This window comes from Heterodontus francisci, chromosome 6 (assembly GCF_036365525.1).
Source record: "Heterodontus francisci isolate sHetFra1 chromosome 6, sHetFra1.hap1, whole genome shotgun sequence".
Taxonomy (NCBI): Eukaryota; Metazoa; Chordata; class Chondrichthyes; order Heterodontiformes; family Heterodontidae; genus Heterodontus; species Heterodontus francisci.
In genome coordinates, this window is record NC_090376.1 from 4618919 (window position 1) to 4643095 (window position 24177).

Consider the following 24177-nt stretch of genomic DNA (forward strand, 5'->3'; position numbering starts at 1 on the left):
TACCCCCCTGCATCTCTTGCCCAAAACCTTAAATCTGTATCCCTAGTCCTTAGACTAATGGGAATAGTTAATGGGAGCAGCTTTTCCTTGTCTACCTTACCTAAACCTGTCATAGCCTTGGACACCTCTTTCAAATGTCCCCTCAATCTCCTTTGCTCTAAGAAGAACAACCCCAGCTTCTCCAACCTAACCTTGTAACTAAGATCCCCCATCCCTGGAACCATTCTGATAAATCTCCTCTGCACCCTCTCAAGGACCCTCACATCCTTCCTAAAGTGTGGTGACAGAACTGGAAGCAATACCAGAGCTTCATAAAGATTCAGCATAACGTCCCTGCTTTTGTACTCAACACCTCTGTTTCTGAAGTCCAAGATCCCATACGCTTTGCAAACTACTCTCTCAATATCTCCTGCCACCTTCAAAGATGAACATGAATCCCCAGGTCCCTCTGCCCCTGCACACTCTTTAGTCATTTAGTGCCATTTAGTCTATATTTTGCCTCTTCCCTATGTCTTCTGCCAAAATGCATCAGCTCACACTTCTCTGCATAAAAAATTCCATCTGTCACTCGTCTGCCCATTCTGCGAGTCTATCTATTACCTGTTGCAGTCGATTGCTATCATACTCACTGTTTGCCACACCTCCAAGTCTGGTATCAACAGCAAATTTTGTAATTTTACTCTGTAGTCCATTATCCAAGTCATTTTTAAAATTAGTTTCATGGGATGTGGGTGTCGCTGACAAGGCCAGCATTTGTTGCCCATCCCTATTTGCCCTTGAGAAGGTGCAACTGAGATATTATATAATATATATAATATAGATTTTTTAAAAAGCAGTGGTCCCAGCACTGACCCTTGGGGAACACCACTATCTACCATCCTCCAGTCTGAAAAACAATCATTTACCACGACTCATTGTTTTCTGTTCTTATGCCAATATTTTATCCAATTGGACACTGACCCTCCTAGTCCTTGAGCCTCAGTTTTGTTATCCAGCCTTTTATGTGGTACTTTGTCAAACTTTCTTAAAATCCATATAAGCAACAGCCACTACATTCCCTTAATCAATAATCTCTGTTACTTTATCAAAAATTCAATGAGATTAGTGCAGCATGATCTGCCTTTTACAAATCCGTGCTGGCTCTCCTGAATTAACTCAAACCTCTCCAAGTGCCTGTTATTTATTTCCCCTGATTATTGTTTCTAAAACCTTACCCACCACTGATGTTAAACTAACTAGCTTGTAGTTGCCAGGACTGTCCTTACACCCCTACTTGAATATGGGTGTCACATTTGCCATTCTCCAATCCTCTGGCATCTCCTCTGTATCGAGGGAAGATTGGAAGATTATGGCAAGCCCTTCCACTGTCTTCATCCCCACTTCCTTTAGCAACCTGGGATGCAGGTCATCCAGATCAGGTGACTTATCCACTCTAAGCATAGCCAGCCTTTCCAATACATCCTGCCTGTCAATTTTCACCCCATCTATTACCTCAACCATCTCCGCTTCTACCGATATTTTGTCAGCATTGTCTTCCTTAGTAAACACCGATACAAAGTACTCATTAATTATTCTAGCCTTGCCCTGCACCTCTAAAACATCTAATAGGCCCCACTCCACCTCATACTACCCACTTACTATTTACATGCCAGTAAAAGATTTTTGGGTTCCCTTTTATGTTACCTGCCATTCTATTCTTATATTTTCTCTTTGCCAGTCTTATTTTCTTCTTCATTTCCCCTCTCAACTTATTGTATTTGGCCTGGTTCTTACATGAAGAATTCACCTGACGTGTATCATACACCCTCTTGTTTTGTTTCATCATATTCTCTATCTCCCTCGTCATCCAAGGAGTCCTGGCTTTGGTTCCCTTACCTTTTGCCCTTGTTGGAATGTACCCAGCCTGTATCTGAAACATCTTAAAGATTACCCATTGTTCTGTTGCCATTTCTCCTGTCACTCTTCAGTTCTATTTTACCTTGGCTAGATCCCCTTTCATCCCATTGAAGTTAACCCTCTTCCAATTTAGATGCTCGACTTTGTTTATTGCTCCTCTGCATTACAATCTAAACCTTATGACGCGATGATCACTCTTACCCGATCACTCTTCCCCCACAGACACTTGATCCAGTTGGCCCACCTCATTCCCCAGCACCAGATCCAGCAATATCTTCTTCCTAGTTGGAAAGAGAGAATGCTGGTCAAGGAAGTTCTCATGAAATCCTCCCCCTCCTTTCCCTTTACTGCAACATTTTCGCAATTGATATTTGGGTAAGTAAAGTTCCCCCAATATCACCACTCTATAGTTCTTGTACATCTCTGTGATTTCCCTGCAGATTTGCTCCTCTATCTCTCTCTATTTGGAGGCCTATAGAATACCCCCGGTAGTGTGATCATACCCTTTTTGCTTCTCAACTCTAACCAAATGGATTCTATCTTACAAGGACATCCTCCCTTTTCAACATTACAATGTCTTCCCAAATCAGTCCGGACACCGCACCTCCCTTTTTTCCTTCCCTATCTTTTCTGAATACTTTGATATCCTTGAATGTCAAAGCCCCCAGTCCTCACCATTTTTAAACCACATTTCCATTATTGCCACTACATCAGATTCCCACATGGCTATTTGTGCTTGTAGCTCACCAACCTTATACACCACACTTTGTGTGTTTACACACATGCATTGTAAACTTGTCTTTGTATTCCTCGTAGACCTTTTTCAACTGCTTCTGTCTAATGTGATACTAATTCCTTCTCTAGTACTATCCAATACACTCACTCCTTTTTGCACCTGATTTCTCTTTTCTATTTCTATATGCTGGTGCCCATCCCCCTGCCAATTTAGTTTAAACCCTCATCAACCGCACTAATGAACCTCCCAGCAAGCACATTGGTCCCAGTCCTGTTGAGGTGCAACCTGTCTCCTTTGAATTGGTGCCTCCTGCCTCAGAACTGATCCCAATGCCCCAAGAATCTGAAGCCCCCCATCCTGCACCATGCCTCAAGCCACGCATTGATCCTCCCTATCTTCCTATTTCTACTCTTGCTAGTGTGTGGGCCTAGGAGTAACCTAGGTTTCTATCCCCTCAAGTACAGAAGATTAAGGGGTGATGTATTTGAAGAGTTTAAGATGATTGAAGGATTTGATCGGGTCAATAGAGAGAAACTATTTCCTCTGGTGGGGGGAGTGCAGAACAAAGGGGCAAAACCTTAAAATTAGAGAGAGGATCTGGATCGGCGCAGGCTTGGAGGGCCGAAGGGCCTGTTCCTGTGCTGTAATTATCTTTGTTCTTTGTTCTTAGAGCCAGGCCGTTTAGGGGTGATGTCAGGAAGCACTTCTTCACACAAAGGGGAGTGGAAATCTGGAACTCTCTCCCCCAAAACGCTGTGGATACTGTGGGTCAATTGAAAATTTCAAAACTGAGTTGATGTATTTTTGTTAGATAAGGAGGGTAAGGAAGCAAGGTGGGGAGATGGAGTTAAAGTACAGATCAGCCATGATTTAATTGAATGCTGGAACAGGCTTGAGGGACAGAATGGCCTCTTCCTGTTCCTCCTTGTCTTCTCTGCTACATTTTCCAGCCCAGGTCTGTCTTATTCCCTGAGCCTTGGCCCTTCAGCTGGGAATGTCAATTGTAGAACAATACCAATTCTAAAGTATGAGGATCCATTTGGTAATCCAGCAACTTCTGAAGGCCGATAAATCCCCAGGGTCTGATAATCTACATCCCAGAGTACTTAAGGAAGTGGCCCTAGAAATAGTGGATGTATTGGTGGTCATCTTCCAAGATTCTATAGACTCTGGAACAGTTCCTACAGATTGGACGGTAGCTAATGTAACCTCACTATTTAAAAAGGGAGGTAGAGAGAAAGCAGGGAATTATAGACCAGTCAGCCTGACGTCGGTAGTGGGGAAGCCCATTATCAAAGATTTTATAGCAGAGCACTCGGAGAACAGCGGTAGAATCGGGCAGAGTCAGCATGGATTTATGAAAGGGAAATCATACTTGACAAATCTACTAGAATTCTTCGGGATGTAACTAGTAGAGTTGATGAGGGGGAGCCAGTGGATGTGGTTTATTTGGACTTTCAGAAGGCTTTCGACAAAGTCCCACATAAGAGATTAGCATGTAAAATTAAAGCGCATGGGATTGGGGGTAGCATATTGCGATGGATAGAAAATTGGTTGGCAGACAGGAAACAAAGAGTAGGAATAAATGGGTCTTTTTCTGAATGGCAGGCAGTGATTAGTGGGTACCACAGGGATCGGTGCTAGGACCCCAGCTATTCACAAATACATTAATGATTTAGATGAGGGAACGAAATGTAATATCTCCAAATTTGCAGATGACACAAAACTGGGTGGGAGGGTGAGTTGTGAGGAGGATACAGAGAGGTTTCAGGGTGATTTGGACAAGTTGAGTGAGTGGGCAAATACATGGTAGATGCAGTATAATGTGGATAAATGTGAGGTTATCCACTTTGGTAGCAAAAACAGGAAGGCAGATTATTATCTGAATGGCGAAAACTGAGAGAGGGAAATATGCAACGAGACCTGGGTGTTCTCGTACACCAGTCACTGAAGGTAAGCATGCAGGTCCAACAGGCGGTAAAAAAGGCAAATGGTATGTTGGCCTTCATAGCGAGAGGATTCGAGTACAGGAGCAGGGATGTCTTGCTGCAATTATACAGGGCCTTTGTGCAGCCATACCTGGAATATTGTGTGCAGTTTTGGTCTCCTTATCTGAGGAAGGATGTTCTTGCTATAGAGGGACTGCAGCGAAGGTTCACCAGATTGATTCCTGGGATGGCGGGACTGACGTATGAGGAGAGATTGAGTCGGTTAGGATTATATTCGCTGGAGTTCAGAAGAGTGAGGGGGGCATAGAAACCTATAAAATTCTAACAGGACTTGACAGGGTAGATGCAGGAAGGATGTTCCCGATGGTGGGGGAGTCCAGAACCAGGGGTCATAGTCTAAGGATACGGGGTAAACCTTTCAGGACTGAGATGAGGAGAAATTTCTTCACCCAGAGAGTGGTGAGCCTGTGGAATTCGCTACCACAGAAAGCAGTTGAGGCCAAAACATTGTATGTTTTCAAGAAGGAGTTAGATATAGCTCTTGGGTCTAAAGGGATCAAAGGATATGGGGGGGAAAGCGGGAACAGGCTACTGAGTTGGATGATCAGCCATGATCATAATGAATGGCGGAGCAGGCTCGAAGGGTCGAATGGCCTACTCCTGCTCCGATTTTCTATGTTTCTCCTCCCCAACAGAAACTATTTGTATTTGTATAGCACCTTTAGCATAGTAAAACATCCCCAGGTGCTTCAAAGGAGTGATTATCAAACAAAATTTGGCACCAAGCCACATAAGGAGATATTAGGACAGATTTCCCTAAGGTTGGTCAAAGAGGTGGATTTTAGGAGAGCGGTACACAGGCAGAGAGGTTCAGGGAGGGAATTCTAGATCTTAGGGTCCAGGCAGCTGAAGGCACAGCCACCAAGGACAGGGTGATTAAGATCAGGGATGCTCAAGAGGCCAGGATTGGAAGAGCGCAGAGATTTCTAAGGGTTCTAGGGCTGGAGGAGATTACAGAGATAGGGAGGGGGGCGAGGCCATGGAGCGATTTGAAATTCAGTTCCTGCATCCCAGACAAATTAATGACAAATTTAATGTATGGACTGTGCAGTGTGTGTTGGATATTTCATAGAATCTGTTTTTATTTTATTTATTCTTGGGACGTGTGCGTGGCTAATGAGGACAGCATTTATTGCCTGTCCTTAGTTTGCCCTGAGGAGCTGTGGTGACAGGGATTTAGAAAGTTTGGAATGGGAGTCAGATTCTCCAGCTCACACTCCCTACTGGGAGTGTGGTTTCACTCAATTGCCTCCACTAAGGGTTCCTGCCACACAAAATTCTGGTAATTAAACTCATAAAATATGCCCTGCTATCATAATATCCTCCAAACCCCTTCTCCACAGCTAACAATCTAGTAAAAAGTGTCCTTTGAATGAGGTCTAGGGGCTGAACATGTATCTCTAGGACATTAGACTGGACCTCTGGACTACTAGTTAAGTGACATTACCACTACGCCACTGTCTAGTATTCCAGAGGCCTGGGCTAATGATCCAGAGACCATGAGTTCAAATCCCACCATGGCAGATTCAGAATTCAGATTCAGTGTTTTTAAGATGAATGGTAAAATAACTAGAGGCATCATGAAGAAAACCTTTTTTACACAGTGAGTGCTTATGATCTGGAATGCACTGCCCGAAGGTGGGGTGGAGGCAGATTCAATCGTAGCTTTTAAAAGGGAATTGGATAATTATCTGTAGAAAGAAATTGCAGGGCTACAGAAAAAAGGCAAGGGAGTGCGACGAGGTGAGTTGCTTTTGCAGAGAGCCAGCACAGACATGACTGGCCGAATGGCCTCCTACTGTGCTGTAGCCATTCTATGATTCTATGTTGACACAGTCTCTACTATCTTTTTATTTTCTTTCATGGGATGTGAGCATCGCTGGCGAGGCCAGTGTTTATTACCCATCCCTAATTGCCCTTGAGAAGGTGGTGGTGAGCTGCCTTCTTGAACCTCAGCAGTCCATGTGGGGTAGGTACACCCACAGTGCTGTTAGGAAGGTAGTTCCAGGATTTTGACCCAGCGACAGTGAAGGAACGGCGATATAGTTCCATAGTCAGGATGGTGTGTGACTTGGAGGGGAATTTGCAGGTGGTGGTGTTCCCCTGTATTTGCTGCCTTTGTTCTTCCAGGTGGTAGAGGTCGCGGGTTTGGAAGGTGCTGTTGAAGGAGGCTTGGTGCGTTGCTGATTCACGGCCTCTGTGTAAAGTGGTTTCTCCTGCTCTGTGTCCTAAATTCTTTACATTTAAATTTGTATCAGCGTCCCCTTGTTCTGGACCCTTGATTATCGGAAATAGTCGGCAGCCAACCTTGACTTTGTGTGATAGTGTAAAGCGAGACTAACAACACTCCTGGTTTTTGTTCCATTCAAGTCTCTCTTTGATCAGATTTAACACTACTCATGTTCCCTTAATTTCTTTTCTCATCTGTGCTTACACTTCATTTCTCTCCCTGCTTATAAATGCTCAATTTCATTTTCCTCCTCTACTTCATTCCTTCTGCATGCTATCCTTTTTGCTTCATTCTTTATCTGTATGTTTGCCTTCCCTCTATTTCTACCTTCACTAATTGCTCTTTTTGTTTTGGGATATTTTTTATTTTGCAATGTGGTGGATGGGGAGATGCTGAGGGGACATGGGTTGGAGGCGGGGCTCATACACTGCAGCTCGACTCTCTGACCCAAACTCCCACAGTGAGTGTGATCCTTTTGGTGGGACCATGGGTTCTGTGTGTAGCTCCTGGCCTCCATCGCTGGCATCCGGTCACTGACCTTCCAGCCCGAGTGTCCGGTTGCAGGTGTCCGATTGCAGATGTCCTGTTCCTGGTGTAGCATGCCAGTATTAGAACAGCATTTTCACTCTAACTTATTTACTATTTATCCTAGGTCTGGAACGACGCTGCCTCCCAGATATTCTACTCCCTAGGGATTGGTTTTGGAGGCTTGCTTTCAATGGCATCTTACAACAAGTTCGACAACAACGTTGTCAGGTAATAAAGGTACAGAACGAGGAAGAAACAGGCTACTACAACACGGGGTTAGATACAGAGTAAAGCTCCCTCTACACTGTCCCCATCAAACACTCCCAGGACAGGTACAGCACGCGGGTTAGATACAGAGTAAAGCTCCCTCTACACTGTCCCCATCAAACTCTCCCAGGACAAGTACAGCACGCGGGTTAGATACAGAGTAAAGCTCCCTCTACACTGCCCCCATCAAACTCTCCCAGGACAGGTACAGCACGCGGGTTAGATACAGAGTAAAGCTCCCTCTACACTGTCCCCATCAAACACTCCCCAGGACAGGTACAGCACGGGGGTTAGATACAGAGTAAAGCTCCCTCTACACTGTCCCCATCAAACACTCCCAAGACAGGTACAGCACGGGGGTTAGATACAGAGTAAAGCCCCCTCTACACTGTAAAAAAAAAAAATGGGGGTTAGATACAGAGTAAAGCTCCCTCTACACTGTCCCATCAAACACTCCCAGGACAGGCAGAGCACAGGGTTAGATACAGAGTAAAGCTCCCTCTACACTGTCCCCATCAAACACTCCCAGGACAGGAACAGCACGGGGTTAGATACAAGTAAAGCTCCCTCTACACTGTCCCCATCAAATACTCCCAGGACAGGTACAGCACAAGGTTAGATACAGAGTAAAGCTCCCTCTACACTGTCCCCTCAGTGCGAAGCTGATGGTGGAGGGTCTCAGTGGGGAGCTGATAGCGGAGGGTCTCAGTGGGGTGGTGATAGTGGAGGGTCTCAGTGGGGAGCTGACAGTGGAGGGTCTCAGTGGGGAGCTGATAGTGGAGGGTCTCAGTGGGAGGGCTAATGGTGGAGGGTCTCAGTGAGGAACTGATGGTGGAGGGTCTCAGTGGGGTGGTGATAGTGGAGGGTCTCAGTGGGGTGGTGATAGTGGAGGGTCTCAGTGGGTTGGTGATCATGGAGGGTCTCAGTGGGGTGGTGATAGTGGAGGGTCTCAGTGAGGAGCTGATAATGGAGGGTCTCAGTGGGCTGATAGTGGAGGGTCTCAGTGGGGAACTGACAGTGGAGGGTCTCAGTGGGGAGCTGATAGTGGAGGGTCTCATTGGGGAGCTGATAGTGGAGGGTCTCAGTGGGGTGGTGATAGTGGAGGGTCTCAGTGGGGAGCTGATAGTGGAGGATCTCAGTGGGGAGCTGATAGTGGAGGGTCTCAGTGGGGAGCTGATGCTGGAAGGTCTCAGTGGGGAGCTGATAGTGGAGGGTCTCAGTGGGGAGCTGATAGTGGAGGGTCTCAGTGCCGAGCTGATAGTGGAGGGTCTCAGTGGGGTGGTGATAGTGGAGGGTCTCAGTGCCGAGCTGATAGTGGAGGGTCTCAGTGGGGTGGTGATAGTGGAGGGTCTCAGTGGGGAGCTGATAGTGGAGGGTCTCAGTGGGGTGGTGATAGTGGAGGGTCTCAGTGGGGAGCTGATAGTGGAGGGTCTCAGTGCCGAGCTGATAGTGGAGGGTCTCAGTGGGGTGGTGATAGTGGAGGGTCTCAGTGCCGAGCTGATAGTGGAGGGTCTCAGTGGGGAGCTGACAGTGGAGGGACTCAGTGGGGAGCTGATAGTGGAGGGTCTCAGTGGGGAGCTGATAGTGGAGGGTCTCAGTGGGGGGGCTAATGGTGGAGGGTCTCAGTGAGGAGCTGATGGTGGAGGGTCTCAGTGGGGTGGTGATAGTGGAGGGTCTCAGTGAGGAGCTGATGGTGGAGGGTCTCAGTGAGGAGCTGATAGTGGAAGGTCTCAGTGGGGAGCTGATAGTGGAGGGTCTCAGTGGGGTGGTGATAGTGGAGGATCTCAGTGGGGTGGTGATAGTGGAGGATCTCAGTGGGGAGCTGATAATGGAGGGTCTCAGTGGGATGGTGATAGTGGAGGGTCTCAGTGGGGAGCTGATAGTGGAGGGTCTCAGTGGGGTGGTGATAGTGGAGGGTCTCAGTGGGGAGCTGATAGTGGAGGGTCTCAGTGAGGAGCTGATAGTGGAAGGTCTCAGTGGGGAGCTGATAGTGGAGGGTCTCAGTGGGGTGGTGATAGTGGAGGGTCTCAGTGAGGAGCTGATAGTGGATGGTCTCAGTGGGGTGGTGATAGTGGAGGGTCTCAGTGGGGTGGTGATAGTGGAGGGTCTCAGTGCCAAGCTGATAGTTGAGGGTCTCAGTGGGGTGGTGATAGTGGAGGGTCTCAGTGGGGAGCTGACAGTGGAGGGTCTCAGTGGGGAGCTGACAGTGGAGGGTCTCAGTGGGGAGCTGATAGTGGAGGGTCTCAGTGGGGGGGTTAATGGTGGAGGGTCTCAGTGAGGGGCTGATGGTGGAGGGTCTCATTGGGGTGGTGATGGTGGAGGGTCTCAGTGAGGAGCTGATAGTGGAGGGTCTCAGTGGGGTGGTGATAGTGGAGGGTCTCAGTGGGGAGCTGATAGTGGAGGGTCTCAGTGGGGAGCTGACAGTGGAGGGTCTCAGTGGGGAGCTGATAGTGGAGGGTCTCAGTGGGGAGCTGATAGTGGAGGGTCTCAGTGGGGAGCTGATAGTGGAGGGTCTCAGTGGGGAGCTGATCGTGGAGGGTCTCAGTGGCGTGGTGATAGTGGAGGGTCTCAGTGGGGTGGTGATAGTGGAGGGTCTCCGTGGGGAGCTGATAGCGGAGGGTCTCAGTGGGGTGGTGATAGTGGAGGGTCTCAGTGGGGAGTTGATAGTGGAGGGTCTCAGTGGGGTGGTGATAGTGGAGGGTCTCAGTGGCGTGGTGATAGTGGAGGGTCTCATTGGGGTGGTGATAGTGGAGGGTCTCAGTGGGGAGCTGATAGTGGAGGGTCTCAGTGGGGTGGTGATAGTGGAGGGTCTCAGTGGGGTGGTGATAGTGGAGGGTCTCAGTGGGGTGGTGATAGTAGAGGGTCTCAGTGGGGTGGTGATAGCGGAGGGTCTCAGTGGGGAGCTGATAGCGGAGGGTCTCAGTGGGGAGCTGATAGCGGAGGGTCTCAGTGGGGTGGTGATAGTGGAGGGTCTCAGTGGGGAGTTGATAGTGGAGGGTCTCAGTGGGGAGCTGATAGTGGAGGGTCTCAGTGGGGAGCTGATAGTGGAGGGTCTCAGTGGGGAGCTGATAGTGGAGGGTCTCAGTGGGGTGGTGATAGCGGAGGGTCTCAGTGGGGAGCTGATAGTGGAGGGTCTCAGTGGGGAGCTGATTGTGGAGGGTCTCAGTGGGGAGCTGATAGCGGAGGGTCTCAGTGGGGAGCTGATAGTGGAGGGTCTCAGTGGGGAGTTGATAGTGGAGGGTCTCAGTGGGGAGCTGATAGTGGAGGGTCTCAGTGGGGAGCTGATAGCGGAGGGTCTCAGTTGGGAGCTGATAGCGGAGGGTCTCAGTGGGGCATTATAAAGTGAAGTCGCCCAGTGCTTTGCTTCAAGTCCAATAAACAGAGAGAGAGCAGCTTTTCGGTTCTCGATCTTTGAAGCCCTCTGAAAAGTATTGAAAACCAGGCTCCTTTACACACCATAATTTGCCTACATCAAAGGACATGTCACGGATGAGACCTTTTTGATGCTTCTATCACAAATCCTTTGAAAACAGTCTGTTCATGTTAACAATTATAATTGTTTATTCCAAAGCTGCTTCCTTTAGACAGGACTTACTGAACTATTTTTAACCTTGATAAAGAGCAGACTGTATTAACCGACAGTGCTGGAAATAATCAGACCTGAAACGTTAACTCTTTTTCTCTCTCCACAGATGCTGCCAGACCTGCTGAGTATTTCCAGCACTTCCTGTTTTTATTTCAGGTTTCCAGCATCAGCAGTATTTTGCTTTTATTTTAGGTTTTATTACCTGTTTATAGTACATGGGTCCGTCCAACTATATTTCCCACCAGAATCACTAAAGTTGCACTCTTGGCTGATGCCATCACTGTCGCATATTCTTATATTCTTATATTCGTTCCTGGGATGTGGGTGTCACTGGCCAGGCCAGCATTTATTGCCCATCCCTAATTGCCCTTGAGAAGGTGGTGGTGAGCTGCCTTCTTGAACCGCTGCAGTCCATGTGGGGTTGGTACACCCACAGTGCTGTTAGGAAGGGAGTTCCAGGATTTTGACCCAGCGACAGTGAAGGAACGGTGATATAGTTCCAAGTCAGGATGGTGTGTGACTTATTTTTATTTATTTAGAGATACAGCACTGAAACAGGCCCTTCCACCCATCGAGTCAGTGCCGACCAACAACCACCCATTTAAAATAAGACTACAGTAATCCCACATTCCCTACCACCTACCTACACTAGGGGCAATTTACAACTTGCAGGTGGCGGTGTTCCCATGCGTCTGCTGCTGTTTTCCTACTGGTTGGTAGAGGTCGTGGGTTTGGAAGGTGCTGTCTAAGGAGCCTTGGTGCATTGCATCTTGTAGATGGTACACACTGCTGCCACTGTGCGTCGGTGGTAGAGGGAGTGAATGCTTAAGGTGGTGGATGAGGTGCCAGTCAAGCGGGCTGCTTTGTCCTGGATGGTGTCTAGCTTCCTAAGTGTTGTTGGAGCTGCACCCATCCAGGCAAGTGGAGAGTATTCCATCACACTCCTGACTTGTGCCTTGTAGATGGTGGACAGGCTTTGGGGAGTCAGGAGGTGAGTTACTCGCCTCAGGATTCCTAGCCTCTGACCTGCTCTTGTAGCCACGGTATTTATATGGCTGCTCCAGTTCAGTTTCTGGTCAATGGTAGCCCCCAGGATGTTGATAGTGGGGGATTCAGCGATGGTAATGCCATTGAATGTCAGGGGGAGATGGTTAGATTCTCTCTTGTTGGAGATGGTCATTGCCTGGCACTTGTGTGGCACAAATGTTACTTGCCACTTATCAGCCCAAGTCTGAATGGTGCTGAACATTGTGCAATCATCAGCGAACATCCCCACTTCTGACCTTATGATTGAAGGAAGCTCATTGATGAAGCAGCTGAAGATGGTTGGGCCTAGGACACTTTCCTGAGGAACTCCTGCAATGATGTCATAGGGAGATACAGCACTGAAACAGGCCCTTCGGCCCACCGAGTCTGTGCCAACCAACAACCACCCATTTATACTAATCCTACATTAATCCCATATTCCCTACCACATCCCCCCCATTCTCCTACCACCTACCTACACTGGGGGCAATTTACAATGGCCAATTTACCTATCAACCTGCAAGTCTTTGGCTGTGGGAGGAAACCGGAGCACCCGACGAAAACCCACGTGGTCACAGGCAGTACCCAGAACTGAACCTGGGTCACTGGAGCTGTGAGGCTGCGGTGCTAACCACTGCGCCACTGTGTTCTGGAACTGAGATGAGTGTCCTCCAACAACCAGATCATCTGTTTTTCTGATATTGGTTGAGGGATAAATATCAGCCAGGACACCAGAGACAACTCCCCTGCTCTTCTTTGGAATAGTATCATGGGACCTTTTATATCCACCTGACAGGATAGATGGGGCCTCAGTTTGACATCTCAACTGAAAAACAGCATCTCGGACTGTGCAGCGCTCCCTCAGTACTGACCCTCCGACAGGGCAGCGCTCCCTCAGTACTGACCCTCCGACAGGGCAGCGCTCCCTCAGTACTGACCTTCCGACAGGGAAGCGCTCCCTCAGTACTGACCCTCCGACAGGGCAGCGCTCCCTCAGTACTGACCCTCAACAGTGCAACTCTCCCTGAGTACTGACACTCCGACAGTGCGGTACTCTCTCAGTACTGACCCTCGACAGTGCAGCGCTCCCTGAGTACTGACCTTCGACAGTGCAACTCTCCCTGAGTACTGACCCTCCGACAGTGCGGTACTCTCTCAGTACTGACCCTCGACAGTGCAGCGCTCCCTGAGTACTGACCTTCGACAGTGCAACTCTCCCTGAGTACTGACCCTCCGACAGTGCGGTACTCTCTCAGTACTGACCCTCGACAGTGCAACTCTCCCTGAGTACTGACCCTCCGACAGTGCGGTACTCTCTCAGTACTGACCCTCGACAGTGCAGCGCTCCCTGAGTACTGACCCTCCGACAGTGCAACTCTCCCTGAGTACTGACCCTCCGACAGTGCAACTCTCCCTGAGTACTGACCCTCCGACAGTGCAACTCTCCCTGAGTACTGACCCTCCGACAGTGCAGCACTCCCTGAGTACTGACCCTCTGACAGTGCAACTCTCCCTGAGTACTGACCCTCCGACAGTGCAGCACTCCCTGAGTACTGACCCTCCGACAGTGCAACTCTCCCTGAGTACTGACCCTCCGACAGTGCAGCACTCCCTGAGTACTGGCCCTCCGACAGTGCAACTCTCCCTGAGTACTGACCCTCCGACAGTGCAGCACTCCCTCAGTACTGACCCTCGACAGTGCAACTCTCCCTGAGTACTGACCCTCTGACAGTGCAACTCTCCCTGAGTACTGACCCTCCGACAGTGCAGCACTCCCTGAGTACTGACCCTCCGACAGTGCAACTCTCCCTGAGTACTGACCCTCCGACAGTGCAACTCTCCCTGAGTACTGACCCTCCGACAGTGCAGCACTCCCTCAGTACTGACCCTCGACAGTGCAACTCTCCCTGAGTACTGACCCTCCGACAGTGCAGTGCTCCCTGAGTACTGACCCTCCGACAGTGCGGCACTCTCTCAGTACTGACCCTCTGACAGTGCAGCACTGCCTCAGTACTGACCCTCCGACAGTGCGGCACTCTCTCAGTACTGACCCTCTGACAGTGCAGCACTCCCTCAGTACTACACTGGGGTGTCAGCCTGGATATTGTGCACAAGTCTCCGCAGTGGAACTTAAACCCACAACTTTCTGACTCAAAAGCAGGAGTGCTGCTCACTGAGTCATGTCTGGCACTGGCATCAAATGAGTTTTGGACTCTCCCAGTTGAAAAACTGGTCAATGCCTCCCTGTAACGCTGTCTCAGGGCTTCCTTGGTGGCCAGAAGAGGAAAGGCAGAGGCAATGTGCAGCAGAGTGTCAGTACTGAGGGAGTGCTGCACTGACGGAGGGTCAGTACTGAGGGAGTGCTGCACTGACGGAGGGTCAGTACTGAGGGAGTGCTGCACTGTCGGAGGGTCAGTACTGAGGGAGTGCTGCACTGACGGAGGGTCAGTACTGAAGGAGTGCTGCACTGTCGGACAGTCAGTACTGAGGGAGTGCTGCACTGTCGGAGGGTCAGTACTGAGGGAGTGCTGCACTGTCGGAGGGTCAGTACTGAGGGAGTGCTGCACTGACGGAGGGTCAGTACTGAAGGAGTGCTGCACTGTCGGACAGTCAGTACTGAGGGAGCGCTGCACTGACGGAGGGTATGTACTGAGGGAGCGCTGCACTGTTGGAGGGTCAGTACTGAGAGAGTACCGCACTGTCGGAGGGTCAGTACTCAGGGAGAGTTGCACTGTCGGAGGGTCAGTACTGAGGCAGCGCTGCACTGACGGAGGGTATGTACTGAGGGAGCGCTGCACTGTTGGAGGGTCAGTACTGAGAGAGTACCACACTGTCGGAGGGTCAGTACTCAGGGAGAGTTGCACTGTCGGACGGTCAGTACTGAAGGAGTGCTGCACTGTTGGACAGTCAGTACTGAGGGAGTGCTGCACTGTCGGAGGGTCACTACTGAGGGAGTGTTGCACTGACGGAGGGTCAGTACTGAGGGAGTGCTGCACTGTCGGAGGGTCACTACTGAGGGAGTGTTGCACTGACGGAGGGTCAGTACTGAGGGAGTGCTGCACTGACGGAGGGTCAGTACTGAGGGAGTGCTGCACTGTCGGAGGGTCAGTACTGAGGGAGTGCTGCACTGACGGAGGGTCAGTACTGAAGGAGTGCTGCACTGTCGGACAGTCAGTACTGAGGGAGTGCTGCACTGTCGGAGGGTCAGTACTGAGGGAGTGCTGCACTGTTGGAGGGTCAGTACTGAGGGAGTGCTGCACTGTTGGATGGTCAGTACTGAGGGAGTGCTGCACTGTTGGAGGGTCAGTACTGAGGGAGTGTTACACTGTCGAAGGTGACATCTTTCAGCGAGGTGTTGAACTGAGTTGCCGTCTGTCCTCTCAGCTCATCATATAAGACCCAGTGGCCACTATTGCGAAGAGGAGTTGGGAGTTCTCCCCAGTGTCCTGGAGCTAATATTTATCCTTCAATGAACATCATTAAAGCAGATTATCTGAACATTATCATATTGCTGTTTGTGGGATCTTGCTGTGTGCAAATTGGCTGCTCCAATTCCTACACTACAACAGTGACTGCAGTTCAAAAAGTACGTCATTAATGGTAAAGCACTTTGGGAGGTTGTGAAAGGCGCTGTGGAAATGCAACTCTTTCTTTTCCCAAGACTAACTCTGATTTATCCCTGAGCCCATGTGATAGTGTGAGAAAGCTTGCTGCATTGGTGTAGTGATGTTAACCATCAGTAACTGAGGTTTTCTCTCCTAGGGACACTCTGATCATTGTGACCGGCAACTGCATCACCAGCTTCTTTGCAGGGTTCGCCATATTTTCCATCCTGGGTCACATGGCATGGAAGAAAGGCGTGGCGGTGGAAGATGTGGCAGATTCTGGTGAGGCCCCTGGTCAACAGTCAGCGTGAACTAGTGGGATGGTCTCTCAGTACAGCACAAGTAACTCAGGGATTTCCTCTCAATGGCTTTAAACACTCTGTAAGAGGCGAGCTGCCATGAATGTCCCCATCAAACACTCCCAGGACAGGTACAGCACGGGGTTAGATACAGAGTAAAGCTCCCTCTACACCGTCCCCATCAAACACTCCCAGGACAGGTACAGCACGGGGTTAGATACAGAGTAAAACTCCCTCTACACTGTCCCCATCAAACACTCCCAGGACAGGTACAGCACGGGGTTAGATACAGAGTAAAACTCCCTCTACACCGTCCCCATCAAACACTCCCAGGACAGGGACAGCACGGGGTTAGATACAGAGTAAAACTCCCTCTACACTGTCCCCATCAAACACTCCCAGGACAGGTACAGCACGGGGTTAGATACAGAGCAAATACGAACATGCGAATTAGGAGCAGGAGTCGGCCACTCAGCCCTTTGAGCCTGCTCCACCATTCACCAAGATCATGGCTGATCTGATTGTAACTTCAACTCCACATTCCCGCCTACCCTCAATAACCTTTCACCCCCTTGCTTATCAAGAATCTGCCTTAAAAATACTCAAAGACTCTGCTTCCACCACCTTTTGAGGAAGAGAATTCCAAAGACACAGAACCTCTGAGAGAATAAAAAAAAAAAACGGGGTTAGATACAGAGTAAAGCTCCCTCTACACTGTCCCCATCAAAACAAAAACAGGGTTAGATACAGAGTAAAGCTCTCTCTACACTGTCCCATCAAACACTCCCCAGGACAGGTACAGCACGGGGTTAGATATTGAGTAAAGCTCCCTTTACACTGTCCCATCAAACACTCCCAGGACAGGTACAGCAAAAAGAAACGGGGTTAGATACAGAGTGATTACTAGTCCTGTAACTTAACCACATGAGCACCCCCATAAGTACCAAAGCAGTCATTTCATGACCAGGACCACTATTTTACTAACCTCTGCACTAACCATCCCAACCAGCATACAGGCAAGATGGCAATGGCTAACGGTTAATGAATTAATTCGTAATTTGGAATGAGTATTCATTCCCTTAAGAAATAAACATCTCACAGGGTATAGTGGCCCCGTGATAGCTAACAAGTGGTGTTAAAAATAGTATTAGATTAAAGGAAGTGGCTTATAATGTTGCCAAAAGGAGTATTAACCCTGAAGATCGTGAAGATTTTAAAATTCAGAAAGGATGACAAAGAAATTGATAAAGAAAAAGAGAATATAAGAGTAAGCTGGCAGAAGAAAAGAGGGAGGGAGAAACCAGGTAAGTATAGGCTAATTATCCTGACAACAGTAGTTGGGGAAATGCTGGAATCTATTACTAGAGACATGGTAACAGGACACTGTGAAAATTACAGTTTAATTGGGCAGGGTCAACACGGATTTATTAAAGGGAAATTATGTTTGACGAAACTGTTGGTTTTTGAGGATGTAACTGGTCGGATGGATAAGGGGGACCAGTGGATGTCGTGTAATTGGATTTTCAAACGGCATTCAATAAGGTGCCACACAAGAGATTATTACACAAAATTAGGACTGATGGGATTGGGGGGAATATGTTAGTATCGGTTGAAGATTGGTTAATAGACAGGAATCAGAGTCTAGGAATAAATGGGACATTTTTGGCTTGGCGGGTTGTAACTAGCAGGGTACTGCAAGGATCAGTGCTGGGGCCTCAGCTATTTACAATCTATATTAATAACTTAAATGAGGAGATTGATTGTAACGTATCTAAATTTGATGATGTTAGGTGGGAAGGTGAGCAGTGAGGAGGATGCAAAGAGGCTGCAAAAGGTTTTAGACAGGTTAAATGAGTGGGCAAGAATGTGGTGGACGGAATATAATGTGGAAAAATGTGAAGTTATTCATTTTTGTTGGAAAAATAGAAAGTGGGATATTTTTTGAATGTTAGGAGACTGGGAAATGTTGGTATTCAGAGGGATCTGGGTGTCCTTGTAAACGAATCATAGAATGTTAACATGCAGGTACAACAAGCAATTAGGAAGGACAATGGTATGTTAGCTGTTGTTACAAAGGGATTGGTGTTTCAGAGTAAAGAAATCTTACTGCAATTATACAGGGCATGGTGAGACCACACCTGGAGTACTGTGTCCAGTTGTGGTCTCCTTACCTAAGGAAGGATACACTTGCCCTCGAGGGAGGGCGACAAAGATTCATTGGACTCGTTCTTGGGATGAGGGGATTGTCCTAAGAGGAAACATTTGAATAGACTGGGTCTATATTTCCAACAGTTAGAAGAATGAGAGGTAATCTCGTTGAAACATATAAAATTCTTGATAGGGTAGATGCTGGGAGTATGTTTCCCCTGGCTGGGGAATCTAGAACACAGGGTCATAGTATCAGAATAAGGGGTTGGCCATTTAGGACTGAGAAGAGAAGACATTTTTTCACTCCGAGGGTTGTGAATCTTTGGCATTCTCTATCCCAGAGAGCTGTGGATACTCAGTCATTGAGTATATTCAAGACTGAGATTGATAGATTTTTGGACACTAAAGGAATTAAGGGATATGGGGAGAGTGCGGGAAGGTAGAGTTGAGGTAGAATATCAGACATGATCTTATTGAATGGCCAAGCAGGCTTGAGGGGCCGAATGGCCTAGTCCTGCTCCTAATTCTTATGTTTTTATGTTCTTAGATCTTCATCCTCTCTCTCTCTCTCTCTCTCTCTCTTGACTGGATTTGAACTCTAACTTTTGACACAAAGGAACAGAGTGTGACCTGCACCTCTCAGCTCCTGTGAATAGCTCAATATACTGATAGGATGATGAAGAGGGATGGGAGACAGCTATTGGAGTATGAACACCAGTGAGGGTTGGTTGGGCCTAGTGGCCTGTTTCTGTGCTGTAAGCTCGATGTAACTCACTGTCTGTTCACTGTAGGTCCCGGGTTGGCATTCGTTGCTTACCCAGAAGCCCTTGCTCTGCTGCCTGGTTCGTTCATTTGGTCGATCCTGTTTTTCCTGATGCTCTTCACTCTGGGGATCGATACGCTGGTAACTATGGTCCTCGGCACTGGCTGAGGGGGTTCCCCTGCTTCCCCACTGCTGATATTGGGGTGAAATCTGCCTGCCCATTCGAGTCACGGTTTCTGAAATCTGGGGAGCCATGGTGACTGATGGGACTGATGAAGGGTCACTGACCTGAAACGTTAACTCTGCATCTCTCTCCACAAAATGCTGCCAGACCTGCTGAGTATTTCCAGCATTTCTTGTTTTTATTTCAGATTTCCAGCATCTGCAGTATTTTGCTTTTATTACCCATAGGATAGGATATGGGAACACAGGGAGGTCATCCACCCCTGAGGCCTGTTCCACCATTCCGTTACACAAAGGCCTTTGCTCCATATTTCTCGATACCCTTACCCAACAAAGATCTATCAACCTCCGTTTTGAAAACTTCAATTGTTCCGCAGCCTTAGGAGTTTTTTGGGGGAGAGAGTTCCAGATTTCCACTCCCCTTTGTGCTTCCTGACATCATCCCTGAACGGCCTGGCTCTAATTTTAACATTCTGCCCCACTTGTTTTCAACTCCCCCCACCAGAGGAAATAGTTTCTCTCTGACGACCCGATCAAATCCTTTAAATCATCTTAAACACCTTAATCTATTTTCGAGGGAATACAAGCCTAGTTTATGCAACAAATATAAATGATATAAACATGTGTTAGACAGGATCTGGCAGGAATTATGCGGTGACTAAACTTCACTAATCTGATTCAAGAGACATAAATCTGACCAGATTAGCCTTTATGGGGTTCCCCAGTTTCCTCTTGAGCGAGTGGCTTACTGCAGTACTGGTCTTTGACCTTCAGGTGTCAGCAAAGCTCCACATTCAATCTGTGATTGGGGCAATTGAACTTTTCACAAGATGAATTGAAGATTCTTGTGGCTTTAATTTTATCCTTGGATGCCCCAAGCTTCTCTTTAAAACAGGGAACAGAAAGATTGGCAATGTTTTAAGTTTTCAGGACCAAGAGAGCAGAGGGGAAAGGTGTGGAATGAAACCTCTCCTCCCATTGAAAAGTTTCATTCTGCAAAGGGACAAACTGAATGAGGATAATGAGGGCCATCACTTGCTCTGATTTTGTGAATAGAGTGTCTGCATTGGACTGTCAGCAAAGAGCTAGAGGGAAGATGCAAAGGAAGATGAGATGGAATTAGATGAGATGCTGTTTTATTTGTTGTAAACAGACTGGTGTATGTGTATAGATGGTGGATTCTGCAGTGTCTGTTAATCAGGAGCTGGAACAGCGGTCGGATGGAAATGGGATCTGAGATGATAGGAGAAGTGTCAAACTGAAGGGGCCATGCACTCAAACAGACTGATCGAATCAAACACACCCAGGAAACAGTGGGCGGGAGGAACAAAGGGTGATTCCTGGAGGACTGCAGGTCCCTGCTGGGAGAGGGGAAGGGATGGTGAATGAATGTCCTGACAGATTGCACAATTGCCTTTAGTATCAAGGACTGTGGGTAGAGTCAGTCATCGGGGGTGTGGACATGGGCTGTGGATAGAGTCAGTGATAAGGGAGAGTGGACATCGGCTGTGGGTAGAGTCAGTGATAGGGGAGTGTGGACATGGGCTGTGGGTAGAGTCAGTGATGGGGGCGAGTGGACATGGGCTGTGGGTAGAGTCAGTGATAGGGGAGTGTGGACATGGGCTGTGGGTAGAGTCAGTGATAGGGGAGTGTGGACATGGGCTGTGGGTAGAGTCAGTGATAGTGGGTGTGGACTTGGGCTGTGGGTAGAGTCAGTGATAGGGGAGTGTGGACATGGTCTGTGGGTAGAGTCAGTGTTAGTGGGTGTGGACATGGTCTGTGGGTAGAGTCAGTGTTAGTGGGTGTGGACTTGGGCTGTGGGTAGAGTCAGTGATAGGGAGTGTGGACATGGGCTGTGGGTAGAGTCAGTGTTAGTGGGTGTGGACTTGGGCTGTGGGTAGAGTCAGTGATAGGGAGTGTGGACATGTGCTGTGGATAGAGTCAGTGTTAGGGGAGTGTGCACATGGGCTGTGGGTAGAGTCAGTGATAGGGGAGTGTGGACTTGGGCTGTGGGTAGAGTCAGTGATAGGGGAGTGTGGACATGGGCTGTGGGTAGAGTCAGTGATAGGGGAGTGTGGACTTGGGCTGTGGGTAGAGTCAGTGATAGGGAGTGTGGACATGGGCTGTGGGTAGAGTCAGTGTTAGTGGGTGTGAACATGGGCTGTGGGTAGAGTCAGTGATAGAGAGTGTGGACATGGGCTGTGGGTAGAGTCAGTGATAGGGAGTGTGAACATGGGCTGTGGATAGAGTCAGTGATAGAGAGTGTGGACATGGGCTGTGGGTAGAGTCAGTGATAGGGAGTGTGAACATGGGCTGTGGGTAGAGTCAGTGATAGGGAGTGTGAACATGGGCTGTGGGTAGAGTCAGTGATTGGGGGTGTGGACATCGGCTGTGGGTAGAGTCAGTGATAGCGAGTGTGGACATGGGCTGTGGGTAGAGTCAGTGATAGCGAGTGTGGACATCGGCTGTGGGTAGAGTCAGTGTTAGTGGGTGTGGACATGGGCTGTGGGTAGAGTCAGTGATAGCGAGTGTGGACATGGGCTGTGGGTAGAGTCAGTGATAGCGAGTGTGGACATGGGCTGTGGGTAGAGTCAGTGATAGCGAGTGTGGACATGGGCTGTGGGTAGAGTCAGTGATGGGGGAGTGTGGACATCGGCTGTGGGTTGAGTCAGTGTTAGTGGGTGTGGACATGGGTTGTGGGTAGAGTCAGTGATAGGGAGTGTGGACATGGGCTGTGGGTAGAGTCAGTGATAGGGAGTGTGGACATGGGCTGTGGGTAGAGTCAGTGATGGGGGAGTGTGGACATGGGCTGTGGGTAGAGTCAGTGATAGGGAGTGTGGACATGGGCTGTGGGTAGAGTCAGTGATGGGGGAGTGTGGACATGGACTATGGATAGAGTCAGTGATGGGGGAGTGTGGACATGGGTTGTGGGTAGAGTCAGTGATAGGGAGTGTGAACATGGGCTGTGGGTAGAGTCAGTGATAGGGAGTGTGAACATGGGCTGTGGGTAGAGTCAGTGATGGGGGCGAGTGGACATGGGCTGTGGGTAGAGTCAGTGATAGGGAGTGTGGACATGGGCTGTGGATAGAGTCAGTGTTAGTGGGTGTGAACATGGGCTGTGGATAGAGTCAGTGATAGAGAGTGTGGACATGGGCTGTGGGTAGAGTCAGTGATAGTGGGTGTGAACATGGGCTGTGGATAGAGTCAGTGATAGGGGAGTGTGGACATGGGCTGTGGGTAGAGTCAGTGTTAGTGGGTGTGAACATGGGCTGTGGATAGATCAGTGATAGAGAGTGTGGACATGGGCTGTGGGTAGAGTCAGTGATAGGGAGTGTGGACATGGGCTGTGGGTGGAGTCAGTGATAGGGAGTGTGGACATGGGCTGTGGGTAGAGTCAGTGATAGGGAGTGTGAACATGGGCTGTGGGTAGAGTCAGTGATAGGGAGTGTGAACATGGGTTGTGGGTAGAGTCAGTGATAGAGAGTGTGGACATGGGCTGTGGGTAGAGTCAGTGATAGGGAGTGTGGACATGGGCTGTGGGTAGAGTCAGTGATAGGGAGTGTGAACATGGGCTGTGGGTAGAGTCAGTGATAGGGGAGTGTGGACATCGGCTGTGGGTAGAGTCAGTGATAGGGAGTGTGGACATCGGCTGTGGGTAGAGTCAGTGTTAGTGGGTGTGGACATGGGCTGTGGGTAGAGTCAGTGATAGCGAGTGTGGACATGGGCTGTGGGTAGAGTCAGTGATGGGGAGTGTGGACATGGGCTGTGGGTAGAGTCAGTGATAGGGAGTGTGGACATGGGCTGTGGGTGGAGTCAGTGATAGGGAGTGTGGACATGGGCTGTGGGTAGAGTCAGTGATAGGGAGTGTGAACATGGGCTGTGGGTAGAGTCAGTGATAGGGAGTGTGAACATGGGTTGTGGGTAGAGTCAGTGATAGAGAGTGTGGACATGGGCTGTGGGTAGAGTCAGTGATAGGGAGTGTGGACATGGGCTGTGGGTAGAGTCAGTGATAGGGAGTGTGAACATGGGCTGTGGGTAGAGTCAGTGATAGGGGAGTGTGGACATCGGCTGTGGGTAGAGTCAGTGATAGGGAGTGTGGACATCGGCTGTGGGTAGAGTCAGTGTTAGTGGGTGTGGACATGGGCTGTGGGTAGAGTCAGTGATAGCGAGTGTGGACATGGGCTGTGGGTAGAGTCAGTGATGGGGAGTGTGGACATGGGCTGTGGGTAGAGTCAGTGATAGGGAGTGTGGACATGGGCTGTGGGTAGAGTCAGTGATGGGGGAGTGTGGACATGGGCTGTGGGTAGAGTCAGTGATAGGGAGTGTGGACATGGACTGTGGATAGAGTCAGTGATGGGGGGGTGTGGACATGGGTTGTGGGTAGAGTCTGTGATGGGGGAGTGTGGACATGGACTGTGGATAGAGTCAGTGATGGGGGGGTGTGGACATGGGTTGTGGGTAGAGTCTGTGATGGGGGAGAGTGGACATGGGCTGTGGATAGAGTCAGTGATAGGGGGTGTGGACATGGGTTGTGGGTAGAGTCAGTGATGGGGGAGAGTGGACATGGGCTGTGGATAGAGTCAGTGATAGGGGGTGTGGACATGGGTTGTGGGTAGAGTCAGTGATAGGGAGTGTGGACATGGGCTGTGGGTAGAGTCAGTGTTAGTGGGTGTGGACATGGGTTGTGGGTAGAGTCAGTGATAGGGAGTGTGGACATGGGCTGTGGGTAGAGTCAGTGTTAGTGGGTGTGAACATGGGCTGTGGATAGAGTCAGTGATAGGGAGTGTGGACATGGGCTGTGGGTAGAGTCAGTGACAGGGAGTGTGAACATGGGCTGTGGGTAGAGTCAGTGTTAGTGGGTGTGAACATGGGCTGTGGATAGAGTCAGTGATAGAGAGTGT

The 24177-nt window shown here is 49.2% G+C and overlaps 1 protein-coding gene across 1 annotated transcript in view; it reads left to right on the forward strand.

The window, feature by feature from the left end:
- slc6a7 (solute carrier family 6 member 7) overlaps positions 1-24177 on the forward strand; it is a 107373-nt gene that overhangs the window by 61028 nt on the left and 22168 nt on the right. The window contains exons 8-10 of the mRNA XM_068032762.1: positions 7524-7627; positions 16041-16165; positions 19122-19234. Of these exons, the coding sequence (XP_067888863.1) occupies positions 7524-7627; positions 16041-16165; positions 19122-19234 (342 nt within the window). The remainder of the gene's footprint in view (positions 1-7523; positions 7628-16040; positions 16166-19121; positions 19235-24177) is intronic.